This window comes from Gymnodraco acuticeps, unplaced genomic scaffold (assembly GCF_902827175.1).
Source record: "Gymnodraco acuticeps unplaced genomic scaffold, fGymAcu1.1, whole genome shotgun sequence".
In the NCBI taxonomy this organism is placed as follows: domain Eukaryota; kingdom Metazoa; phylum Chordata; class Actinopteri; order Perciformes; family Bathydraconidae; genus Gymnodraco; species Gymnodraco acuticeps.
Window position 1 is genome coordinate 234,982 of NW_022990720.1, and position 12,182 is coordinate 247,163.

A 12,182-nucleotide genomic window follows, 5' to 3' on the forward strand; every position below is an offset into this window, starting at 1 on the left:
CCCAAAACGCATACATAAGCAGGAAACACCTGCAAATAATGAAATGAAAATCAAACAAACCCTGAAAACAAATACAACAGAAAAACGCTGCATTTACAGAAATGATATGCAAAGTCCAAAGCACATACAAATCCCAAAACACTTACAAAAAAAACATTCCGGAAGTGCTCCAGGCCTCTAGGGGGCGCGCTACGTGGAACAGATTGATGTCTGACCAGACATAGAGGGAACGAACAAGAGTGATGGAAATCGAGAGGAAAGAAAGTTCATTTAAGTGGAGAAAGATATAAGAAGGTAAGTTTTGTTTTTATACATAGAGCGTCATATTTATATAGCTAGCGTGAGCGTGCCTAACTACTACACCAGCTGAGGAGAGCTTCACGTGAAGAGAAGATAAAGTGAGGGAAGAACATTGTTAAAAGAGATGACAAATCAAGTGCAGGCAAATAACACGGGCCGTAGTGAGTACCGCGGAAAAAGGACATTTGAATTCTTAGCAGTTTGTTTATATGTATATATTTGTGTATAGATGTTGCAACTATACAGAGCTTTAGCAATTACCTGTAACTATGGTCATGCTAATAAAGCTATTGAATTGAGAGAGAGAGAGAGAGAGAGAGAGAGAGAGAGAGAGAGAGAGAGAGAGAGAGAGAGAGAGAGAGAGAGAGAGAGAGAGAGAGAGAGAGAGAGAGAGAGAGAGAGAGAGAGAGAGAGAGAGAGAGAGAGAGAGAGAGAGAGAGATGTGACAACATGTGAAGAGGGACAAAGTAATGACAGGAGAGTAGTGTGCATTAGACATGCTCAAGAACAAATATAGAGACATTCAAGGAGAGAGAGAACACAGATTCAACGGTAAACATGATGTATCTTTCTATTTATTTAGCTAACCACTATTTAGACTATGTGTTTTTGATTAACTTGATTAAATGGATTTACTACATCAATGTATGTCTTTTCAGGCCGCCATGTTTTGTCCTTTCTGTGGCCAGCATCTGGGAACAGTTCAAGTGTTCTGTGGCTCCTGTGGCAAACATGTACAGTTTGTGGCAGAAGCTGAACACAACAGTAAGTTCATTCTTCAAATGCAAGAAATAAGGATTCAACACACTACTCTGTTTAGAATACTAATTGGCAGATGCATACACTAGTTATCAGCATGAAGGACACATTTTTTCATTGTCTGTTTATGTGAAATATGTAGAAGCCATCATTAAATTGTAGACCAATGCATGATTAAATACACAAAACAGCTTATATTATACATTCATAATTGTGTATTAGTTCTATCTTTATAAAGAACATTATACATTTAGAATCAGATTTTGAGACAGTGAGCGGCTGGGAAAGTCACACCGCCATGGGGCACAAACAGTTGCTGACGTGATGTTTTCTTCATTCTCAGGCGTTCCATAAGGAGGGTCAGGAACTCACGCTTGGGACCACCAGTGTCCCCTCCATCCTCAGTGTGTCCCTCATCATCAGTGAACTTAACTGACATCTCATGAGAGGGATCGAATGAGGCACCTTTGAAGCCGCGGATTGCTCCATCCCACACACTGGCTCTATTAATATTGAACCTGCTGCAAGATGTATTTGTTATTTCTGCAGAGAGTTCTGCAACAATGTGTGCCGCAGTCAGGTATTCTGTGCTGGGAAAGACAAAGTGATGTATTGTAATATTAAATGATGAAGCTAGTAATAAGATTTACAGTATAGAATAGAAAAATCAAGTGGTAATAGTAACAATTAATACCTTTGCTCCATGTTGTCTTCTGGCTCAGACTGGCTATCAATAATGATAAGTGCATACACAGTTGTGTAGTTGCTGCAGTGAGAAGACAGTTGAATAATTACTTTCAAATACATAATATATGGATGACAGTCATATTTACAAAAGGATGTCGATCCTCTTCCTGTTTTTTCAATACATTGGGTTCTAAACTGACAACAGCACTTTGTCATACTCCTGCACAATCCTTGTAAACATTTGAAATGGATGCAACAAAAAATATCTGATCTTTGAAAAATATTTGTGGGTGTTTTTTGTATCGTCTTCACTAAGATGTCAGATGTTGTGGGTGTCATTTGGAAATGTATAAAAGTACAATTGTTCTGCTCCCTGGCAATGTTACCCACTGTGATTGGAGGCTATACAAACAAACAAATGTAAAATAAAGATACACAGCAAACAACTGTGTCACGATGCAACTGTCAACATGGTTTACCTGTAGAAGTGGTTCTGACCCGGGGCAGACTGGACCTCTTCCTGGAATGGGGAATTTTTACCCAGGAAATAAGTGCACACAAAGGTATTTATTGATTTCATGTTCACAAATTCAAACCTACATGGTATAATTACATTTGTAATTAGTCTTACCCGATCAGACGCTGGTTGTGGGTGCCTGAGAGGTCTGATAAAGGATAACAACAAATATATTCAAACTACTGTACTGTTAAAACATTCTGCTTCTTGTGGCACAAAATAATATGTTGACAATGTTTTATTTTACCCTGCAAACTGTTGTCCATTCGTGGAGTGCTCACTTTTGGAACATTTGGAATGTCCCACACCTGCATACACACAAATGACTGACTGAAATAAAATAAATTCACTTTAATTAAGAATAAATGCCACGATAAATCCAAACTGACCAAGGTACATTATATTGTTGACCGTCCTTTAACTCTCACATTAGGATTTACATTGAAGCACAATACACCAACTCCTCTCTGCACCTATAATATATCTATATGATGTCAAGAGTTACATTTAGGTGCACAGACAGTGCTGTCTCTTGACCTGCAAGCTCTTTCACCAAACAAGCTAACGCTAGCTGGGTAAATATGACGCTCTTTGTATCAAAACAAAACGTACCTTTTTATATATCGTCTTTTTCCACTTCGATCAACTTCGTTTCCTCCGGCTTCAATTTGCAGCACTCTTGTTCGTTCCCTCTATGTCTGGTCAGACATCAATCTGTTCCACGTAGCGCGCCCCCTAGAGGCCTGGAACACTTCCGGAATGTTTTTTTTTGTATGTGTTTTGGGATTTGTACGTGCTTTGGACTTTGCTTGTCGTTTTGGTATTTGCATCGTTTTTTTGTTGCGTTTGTTTTCGGGGTTTGTGTGTTGTATTTAGTTTGCATCATTTCTGGAAATGCAGCGTTTTTTGGTTGTATTTGTTTTCAGGATTTGTTTGTTTTTCATTTGAGGATTTGCAGCTGTTTCCTGCTAATGTATTTGTTTTGGGCCGTTGTTCCGCGTTTGCACCTGCCGGCCACCGTACGATAGTTATATGAAATACGATCAATTTAGCCACGAATAATAATAATAATAATAATCTAATCGTTGCCAATGTTGTTTCTGGCACCTTTCTGAGGGGTATAGTAACTAAATAATATAGGGTATTATCCAAATATAACAAATGAGCTAGCTAGCTGTGAGCTAGCTAGCTAGCTAGCTCACGGCGAGTACTACTTTAAGTAAGTATTGCTTGCACAATTTAAAGTTCAAGTATATCTATTTGTATTAACAATTACTTATATTAACAAATACTGGTGGTTATACATTATGAATAAGTTTTAATAATACTTTGTATACATGTGTTTTTATTATTAATAATAATAATACTTTTATAATAGTTGTACACATTACTTATTTAAATGACTGGTGGCAGTGTTTTTGCTTTGCGATGGTGTGAAAATACCTTTAATGACAACAGAAGTAAGTAGGGATGCCAGCGATTTTTCGAATATTCGTTACAGTCTCCCCATAATCGAACTTTTCTTTTTTAATTCGATTTTATTTATATATTTTTTTTATTATTATTTATGTTTTTCTTTTTTTTCCTGGCTTAGTTTCAACCAAAATATAGACTAATGCTAATAATAGTAATAGTATTAATAATTGTAAATGGCCATTGGTCACACCACCAGTTTATTTTACTGTAAACTTGGAGGAAGCCAGCAGCGCAGACAAGTAGAAAAGTTGTAAACAACAACAATTACACTGGCATTGTTTGTTTAGTTTTGAGTTTCTAAATGATGTTGTTTTCTCTCAACAGATCCTGCAATTTGTTCTCCAAAAAACAACCCTTGATTTTTCCAAACTCCAAACAACCCAAAGGCACTTTTAAGAGCCACGTCTGTCTTGTTAAACTGTCCTTGCTGTGTTGTACTTCATAGCCTCTTCCTATCTCTCTTTTTCTTTCTCCGTCTAACTCTGTTGTCAGTCTTTCGTCTGTGTCTCTGTCTGTGTCTCTTCACTATAATGAGTGATCCTGTTCTCGAGGATCTCCTGAGAAGCGCAGATGAGCTGGTTGAGCAGAAAGAGTTCAGGGATGACCAACGGAGTGCTGATGATTTGCTTTGTAAACTGGAAGCAGCAGCAACAGCAGCAACAGCAGTGCTATCAGTGCGAAAGGTGTGCTGGAAGAAGAGAGACAGTGAGGGAGACTTGATCTTTGCAAGACCACGTTCAACCCGGAATGACTCCAATCAGGGTCAGTATAAGATATACATTTCTAGGCACTTGAATATATGAATTAATGAAAACATAACTCTTGGTAAGGGAAAAGTAGTACAATTTAATGGTATAAATGAAAAAACTATTTTTTCTGATACAGCTGGCTGCAGTCGTAAAACTGATCCCCCCGTTGATGCTCCTGACTGTGATCTGGTATTTGCTCCAGCTATCGCTCCAGAGACTGTTGGTATGTACTTCATTTGGTCTGGTTAGCCCGAAACACATATTCATACTTGTATCTTTATGTGATACGTACTTCATTTCTAAACTTCGTCATTTGCTAGAATTAAGAACACAGTAGTTACAGCTTTCAAGACTACTCCATCCAGTATGTTTTAAAGAAAAATAATCATGCTTTGGACTTTATTTTATATTTATTTATTTATTGTACCATTTTAACAGAGGGGTTTCTACGAGATCTCCAGCAGTCTCTGAGCGATACTACAGGAGATGAGGTGGTAGCACAAACCCCAAGTGCTTCTCTGCTGGCGTCGACCAACTGGAGCACTCGAAAAAGTTTTTTTTTAGAGAGCTGGAGGGCAGCGAGACCACATCTGGTTAACACCGTAGTGGCCCAAGCAAATGTGGGAACACACATTTGCCAACAGTGTTGGAGCAAAACGTCTGTTGTCCGGTGCCGAGATTGCCGACCACATCCCTTCTTCTGTGCTGACTGTGATGTCAGCATGCACACCAGACACCCCCTCCACAACAGAGATGCTACTACTGCAGGTTACTTCCAGCCATTGGCCCCAACAACACATGTAGTAAATATGGCCCTTTGCTCCTGCGGTAAGTTTTGGTTTGTGAATGTACATTTTCTTGCTGGACTTGTTGAGAACTTCATTTTGAAAATGTGAGCTTCCTGAAGATCTCTGTGATAATTCCCAGCAGTGTGCTTAAGTCTCTTTTTAATCTTCTGATGTAAAGTTAAATCCTAAATCTGTCACATAACAATAATGTATTTCTCAAAAAAGACAAATTATTTTTAATTTCCATTTGAATTTGTTTCCAGTGCGGTTTGTACCTGTGGAGATCCCGGACCACATCTGTGGTTCAGAGTCATTGAGCCTCAAGCCAGGAGAGACTGTGACTGTGATCACAATGAATGGGAAGAATGGGAAGAATGTTGGTCTTGTTTCTTAAGATAGATGTTATTGAAGTTTCTTCTTGATAATATCCAACCCTTCTCAAAGACATGTGGGATAGCTTGTTTATTAAAACTTAACATGGGTATTGAGTAAAGAATACCAAATGTATTAAAAACACTGTGTCTGTTTTTTAAGGACGCCATGAGCTAAGCATGCCAGAGTTGGCTTGTGAAGCATGCGCTGCGACATGGACGACTGGTGTTGACGACCTTCTTCGGAGTGACTACTGGCCAGCTACCCTTCACTTCGCCACCATTTATGCCACAGATGTTTTCTTCTCATTTGAAGAAATGAAAATGGCTGCACCTGGACTATCCTTTCTGGCATATTTAAGGATGCTAGATCAGTGAACGTTACGCTTCGGCCGTGTGAGTATTGAAGTTACTTGTCCTTTTTGATCTATTTGTATTGTACAAATTGTAAGCTGTGTCCTTATAATTTATAATTTATTTTTGACATATTGACTGTTGATGTCCTTATTTTGTTATAGACTGGAAAGATCTCAACTGACAGCTTCATCAAAAGTTTCTTTGAGTGGGAGGCTGTGCGTTATGAGGTGGACATCATGTGCAAGGAGGAGCCCTTCACCTGTCCTGCGTGCAGCCCTGATATGCTTGCAGTTTCCGTGGATGGAAACCGCAAGCATTACCGTTTCAAGAATGCAGCTAGGTACTATAGAAAATATATAATGTCACAGTATTTGAACAGATAACGAAACAAAAGTATCTTGATGTGAACTAATCAACCTTATAATCTGAGATGTCATACATTGCTCCTTTGATTTATTTAGATCTGAGGAACAGGCCATCTTTGACGGTGTCTTTATAGCCAGGGATGAAGACGTCTCAAGATTTGTGGACTATATACACACCACAACCAAACATTTAATATTGCAGACTCTAATTACGTATAATAGAATATAATATCCTAATGAAGGGTTTGGTTATGTAAGTCTTTGCACCATTTTCATCAATACATTTTTATATATTAGGTCTCCGGAAGAGGTGTTTGTGGAGGACAGTGGTCGGCAGCCAGAGAGACCTCCCAACAATCTGCCAACAAGCTGGATGAGGAGGGACTAGAGCTTGCCGTCTGTCGACATGGAGTGCTCCTCTGTGCCCTCAATATGTACAGGGGAGAAATCTTTGCTTATCCCTTGTACCTACAGACAAAGCTGGCCAGTAGTATGTTCTTTTGCATGGATGTGACCTGCAAATATTGGCCCTACCTCCAGAGAATCACAAAAAGCTGTCCAGAGCTCCAGCATCTTCTCGACATGAAGCCCTTTCTCTCAGTGTTTCATGCCAAAGCGCATGACTTCAAATGTGAAGTGAGGAATTGTTACCATGTGACACAATCACTTTATGTAAAAACCTCCATGTGAATAGTGACAAGTTGTAACGAGTCGTACTTTTGAATATATTTTAAACAGGTGAAATGGAGTGGGGGCATATCAAGAGGGGGCTGGACTAACCCTAGGGGAGGAGGTGGAACAGGTCAATGCTTTCCTCTCTCGGATAGCAGTGACCACAAAACACATGTCAAAAGCAGGTGAGTTACGATAGAACCTTTACTGTCAGTTTTCAAAAAAAAATCAGAAAGGCACAGATTACACTAGCAAATTACACCAACAACACAAACTCATAAAAGCTCATTGACGGTTATGACCATAGAGCACAATTTAGGATGGCAATATAGTATAAACCCCAGTTTCAGTATAAGAAGTAAGAGGAATAATAATAACGTGATATTCTCTTTTGCAGGACGTACAGACATGCTGACGCTGATGGCCATGCGCTGGAATCAGCAAAAAGTCAGCAACTTGGCCACCTCACTGTCCCGCAGATATCTGAAGGTAATAACATCGTTTTAGAAGAATGACATATTCTTAGTTAGAATTATTTGTGGCTGCAGCCTAAATGTAGATTTCTGTATTTACTTGTCTTTAATTGTTTGACGTTTGTAGACCACAAAAGCTCTGGAAAAGCAATTGCAGAACCTGGAGTCCATGAAGGCTGAGTTGGCAGTGACTGAAAAGCAGCTGGAAGACTGGATCAGAGATGTGAATGAGTGGGCAGAAAGTGAGGACAATCTTAATGAAGTTTTTCAACTTTTTTGGAGTCATGATTTATCAATTTATTTTTGATTTTCAGACTTATTTTTTCATGAAACATATGTAATAAAATAATCTTAAAACATTTGATCAAATGTCTGTTATTGTGAATTACTGTGCTTAATACGCCTATGTTGTCTAAAAAGCAACAACAAACAACCCAAGGGATGCTGCTGCCTTGGCCAGCAAGATCGAAATGCTGACAGTAAGTGTCAAGAGACGTTCGCAGCGTCTCTACAAAGACACAGACAGCAACAAAGGTCGTTCGCGGATCCGCCGCAAGATCAGGGATGAGAAAGGGGTCCTGACAGCCACAGTTGAGAAATACAACTCAATGGTTCCAAGCACAGAAGCTCTGTGCCTCCAAGCCATTCTGTCTGTGGAGAAAGCTTGGCCATGGCAGCTACCAAACAGTGGTAAGTCCACCAGTCTGCTGAATGCTCACAGCAAATGTGGAAAACCTGATATATAAAACTATGTAAGACTTCATAGATTCTTTGAATGTTGATCTTTCATACACATGAATTCATGTTTTGTCATAAATGCTTTCCAGAGTCTTTCGACCTCAGGACAAAGAGAAGAGCGTTCGACCTTGTCATGGCAGTGAAGAGATTACAGGAGGAGAAGAAGATTCTCGTCACAGAAATGAACCACCACTGGAAGGTCCTTTCAACCCGCAGTGATTCACTGAAAGAGCTGTCCTGCCTGCAAAGTACAGTATATATTACGTTTTTACTTTGCATGACTTTACACATCAGTGATAGGTGATGAAATAACTGATATTGTCTTTATCCTATACATTAAAGATTCACCATTGGGCCTGAGCGAAGACGTAATGAAAGGTCTCCAGAGCATGTTCAGGAAAAAGCAGCACGACATCGGAGAAATGAAGACTCATGCGAGACGATGCTACCAGCACGTTTTGACTGGAACAGAGACCATCAGCTTCTTGAAAGTGTTTCAGATGAGTCTTCTGACTGCGACTCTGACAGCTCTGATGACACACAGTGAAGCCCCCTCCAGACTACCTTCTATTTATCATCTACATGCTCCCCCTCTGTGAAATACTCTGCCAACATGGTCTCAACTTCCACTCCTATGCCGACGACACCCAACTCTACATCAGTAGAGGTACATCCCAGCTACCCCACTGTCACTAGTCAACTGCCTCTGCGACATCCAAACCTGGATGTCAACAAACCTACTGAAACTCAACAAAAACAAAACAGAGCTCATGGTTGTGGCCCCAAAAACACTGCTCCGGAAGGTTGGAGATCTGCTCCTCACCATCGATGGCTGCTCCATCCAGCGTGGGCGTCACTCTGAACTCTAGCCTCACCTTCAACTCCCACATCAGGTCTACTGTCAAAACTGCTTTTTTTCACTTTCGAAACATCTCCAGACTCCAGCCCTCTCTCCCCGACCCCGTTGCAGAAACATTAATACATACCATCATCTCCTCTCGTCTGGACTACTGCAATGGAGTTCTGTTCGGGGTCACCAGCAAAGCCCTGGACAGGCTCCAGTACGTCCAGAACTCTGCATTCAGGCTCCTCACCCGCACTAAGCCCTGGCAACACAACCCCACTCTCCTCCACCTTCACTGGCTCCCGGTCAAGTCACGCATCCAGTACAGACTCCTCCTGCTAACCTACACATTTCTCCACTCCCTAGCCCCTCCATACATCTCTGACCTCCTTCAGCCCTACACCCCCTCTCGTCACCTGCGGCCCTCCGACAAAAAAAAAAAGAGACATTTCCTAATGTCTTAATATGTATGTCCAGTAAGTTTTTCTTCAGGTTGTTGAAGGCATTTTCTATCATTTCATTTTATTCAGATGTTATTACATGTCTACTCTGAAACACTATGTAAACAATGTCCCATAACAATAAAGTTGATAACAATTTGTTTGACTGTTCACTCATGTTCTGTTTGTATCTCTGTTTAGCAAACACACATATTGATTAGCACCATGAGGGGGCGGATAAACCTTTTTGTGTGATGTTTTACAAATCAGATATTCATGTGTAGATAGAACTCAAATAAGTGCAATAATATAGCTATATCTTCTACAATTATGTGATAACAGGAATAAAACATATTCAGGTGTTATACATATCTGTCCTACACTAATAATAAAACAGATAAAATGGCATTGTATTCTGTGTACCTCATTTGTTTCATCCTCATAAATGACCTTTCACACACCATCAGTTGCCTGTTTTTGACTTAGCCTACACCTGGTACAATGCATAAGCCTCATATAGTCCATATTGTGCTTGATAATGATAGTTAGATATGTACATTAACATGTGTTTTTGATAGCATTGTATACCATGTGTACTTTATACGTCTGTATTATTCACCTAGTGGTTAAAGCAAGTTATTACATGTTTAGAGTCGTTGCAATGCAGGTAAGGTTGTGTTGCTAATCTCTGCTGCTTGTTTGGTTGAATGGATTACATTTGATGAAAATATGTAAATATTAAGAGTACATACAAAATAGGGGGAAAGTAGAAGGTCAATGATAGAAATATAGAATAGAAAATATCAAGAAGATAGGCTACTGTAAGATATCTCTACAATACAAGTTTAGTGCTGGATGTACACAGATATTAATATAGAGGATGTGCAAATCAGACAAACTAATCAGGCTTTATTAAAATATGAAATAATACTTTAAGTTAAGGTCTTCTTTTAAATACATGTAAGCAAAAAGCTTTGGTAAATCTACAGATAAATATTAAGCCTGACAAAGTACTTAAAGTCTAATATATTGCATAATTTGTTTTGGGACTTGACAATCAACTGTCCTTTAATGTTAACTATGTTTAAGCACTTATTTTAACTGATATTACATATTAATTATACTCTTATAAGATGTATGTAGATAAGAAATGTGCATAATATGACTGTTTATTGCTGGAGGTATACACACATATTGATAGATGTCTTGTTATGCAGTGTTGACGAACCTGCCAAGTTTTTCATTCATTGCATAACTACACCGTAGTTGTGTATATGATATGTCAATAAACCTTAGAAATTCTTGAAATCTTGAAAGGGATGTGCAAAATAGTCATTATATACAGTCTTTAATTAACAATTAGTAGAGAATAACGAGTAATGAATACTTTATAGGGATCCTATTAATATGAAATGTAATAACATGCTTTAACCACTAGGTGTCCCTTTATATCAGCTGTGCACCGTTATGGTGTAAATACAGCCTATCTACCAATTGGATCAAATACAAAAGTCAGCTGAATTAGTGTTGATACTGCAAGGAGACGTATTGTGTGAAAAGAAATGTAAGATGTTGTTTAATGGCTGATATATTTATGATCCACGTCACGTTTTCAGTTCCTCATGTTTGTCCAGAAGTCTTCTCAACAGGGGTTTATAAATATCGAACTAAGGCAGATATGTAATATTTAATGCAGCCGAACCGTGTATTACAATGCCGTTATGTGATGACCTCCAAAGAGAAAAGCAAGCACACTCGGAAATATGTCGAAAATAGCCATTTCATACAGTCTTTAATGAACGATTAGAGAATAAAGAGTAATGAATAGCTTTATAGGGATCTGCAGATAAATGTTTAGTCTTCTCAAGCACCCACTACCAAATATCTCTCCTGATTGTTTGCACTTGACAATCACCTTTCCCTGAATTGTACTCAGGTGTAACTAAAGTCTGATGTTGACGATGTTGTTTATGTTTCACATTAATCAGAATCTGCAAAGTAACTCAAATAAATGTAGTGGAGTAAAAATACCAGGTTAACCTCTGAATTGTAGTGGAGTAGAATTACAAAGTAACAATGAATTGCATGTTTTACATGTTGCTGTGTATTATAGCTGAGGATTATGGGTAGTGTAGTGTCTTCGGCCGTCTTAAACTCAGAAAAAACTATCTCCGAATCGAAGGGGGAAAAACACAAAATCATTGTACACAATTTAAACCAATCAATGTTGTGTAATCTTGTGTTTTGGAGTTGATGAGTAATGCAAATATCACTGTAAAATCAATCGACATTAGAGAGAATACTTATTCACCTTTTTTCCTATCTTCTAAATATGACAGAAATGTACTTGCTGACAGTTAATGTATCAACTTCCCCATTACTAGTTTCAAAAACTAAACCTTTCTTATTTACACTATTGTCTTTGATTTATTTACCAAATTATGTTTGTGGATTTAATGATTGTCAAATACAGTTAAACTGGGGAGTGAAACTGTTATAGCAAACCAGATAAGTCACATGTTGACCTGACAAATCCACATTTTCAGTTTTAATGCTACAAAACATAATGTTTCTCATATGGTCCGTTGCTGCAGGACTGTCACATATCGTCTTTTAGAGATGCTCCTGATGTTCCAGGCCCTGGCA

At 38.8% G+C, this 12,182-nt stretch overlaps 2 protein-coding genes and 1 long non-coding RNA gene across 13 annotated transcripts; 2 read left to right on the plus strand and 1 right to left on the minus strand.

Moving 5' to 3' along the window:
- Positions 1-227: 227 nt before the first annotated feature.
- On the plus strand, positions 228-2,215 carry LOC117556367. Its single transcript, XR_004570550.1, has 3 exons — positions 228-294; positions 960-1,065; positions 1,403-2,215. It is a non-coding gene; the product is annotated as an uncharacterized LOC117556367 (long non-coding RNA).
- On the minus strand, positions 856-2,981 carry LOC117556366 (G2/M phase-specific E3 ubiquitin-protein ligase-like). 4 transcript variants are annotated; one of them, XR_004570548.1, is made up of 6 exons: positions 2,876-2,981; positions 2,511-2,571; positions 2,378-2,411; positions 2,226-2,266; positions 1,754-1,825; positions 856-1,649 (listed from the first exon to the last, which is right to left on the minus strand). XR_004570548.1 is itself a non-coding variant. In XM_034231664.1 (6 exons), the coding sequence occupies exons 2-6, from the start codon at positions 2,575-2,577 to the stop codon at positions 1,636-1,638; spliced, it is 228 nt and encodes a 75-aa protein (XP_034087555.1). In that variant the 5' UTR covers positions 2,578-2,593; positions 2,876-2,973; the 3' UTR covers positions 856-1,635. The 4 variants fall into 4 exon arrangements, 2 of the variants coding, with proteins under 2 accessions (XP_034087555.1, XP_034087556.1); XR_004570549.1 differs by having other exon boundaries at positions 2,511-2,589; positions 2,876-2,953; XM_034231664.1 differs by having other exon boundaries at positions 2,511-2,593; positions 2,876-2,973.
- Positions 2,982-3,024: 43 nt separating this feature from the next.
- LOC117556364 lies at positions 3,025-9,697 on the plus strand. Of its 8 annotated transcripts, XM_034231663.1 has the most exons (13): positions 3,144-4,501; positions 4,625-4,711; positions 4,927-5,316; positions 5,540-5,652; positions 5,811-6,043; positions 6,166-6,344; positions 6,466-7,005; positions 7,108-7,226; positions 7,439-7,530; positions 7,642-7,756; positions 7,935-8,204; positions 8,342-8,500; positions 8,595-9,697. In XM_034231663.1, exons 8-13 carry the CDS (start codon positions 7,214-7,216, stop codon positions 8,849-8,851), a joined length of 906 nt encoding a protein of 301 aa, XP_034087554.1. In that variant the 5' UTR covers positions 3,144-4,501; positions 4,625-4,711; positions 4,927-5,316; positions 5,540-5,652; positions 5,811-6,043; positions 6,166-6,344; positions 6,466-7,005; positions 7,108-7,213; the 3' UTR covers positions 8,852-9,697. The 8 variants fall into 8 exon arrangements, 2 of the variants coding, with proteins under 2 accessions (XP_034087554.1, XP_034087553.1); XM_034231662.1 differs by having other exon boundaries at positions 5,540-6,043; XR_004570546.1 differs by lacking the exons at positions 5,540-5,652; positions 7,108-7,226; positions 7,439-7,530; ... (2 more) ...; positions 8,342-8,500; positions 8,595-9,697 and having other exon boundaries at positions 3,137-3,482; positions 4,064-4,079; positions 4,232-4,501; positions 6,466-7,000.
- The last annotated feature ends 2,485 nt before the right edge of the window (positions 9,698-12,182 follow it).

What these genes read in the sequence shown, in the direction of transcription:
- LOC117556366 (XM_034231665.1), bottom strand. Translation starts at nt 2,326, where the DNA reads ATGAAATCAATAAATACCTTTGTGTGCACTTATTTCCTGGGTAAAAAT. An exon ending in GGTCAGAACCACTTCTACAG is followed by an intron (nt 1,826 to 2,225) that starts GTAAACCATGTT and finishes TTCTCACTGCAG; the next exon opens with CAACTACACAACTGTGTATG. An exon ending in GAAGACAACATGGAGCAAAG is followed by an intron (nt 1,650 to 1,753) that starts GTATTAATTGTT and finishes TGTCTTTCCCAG; the next exon opens with CACAGAATACCTGACTGCGG.
- LOC117556364 (XM_034231662.1), top strand. An exon ending in ATGGCAGCTACCAAACAGTG is followed by an intron (nt 8,205 to 8,341) that starts GTAAGTCCACCA and finishes AATGCTTTCCAG; the next exon opens with AGTCTTTCGACCTCAGGACA. An exon ending in AGAGCTGTCCTGCCTGCAAA is followed by an intron (nt 8,501 to 8,594) that starts GTACAGTATATA and finishes TATACATTAAAG; the next exon opens with ATTCACCATTGGGCCTGAGC.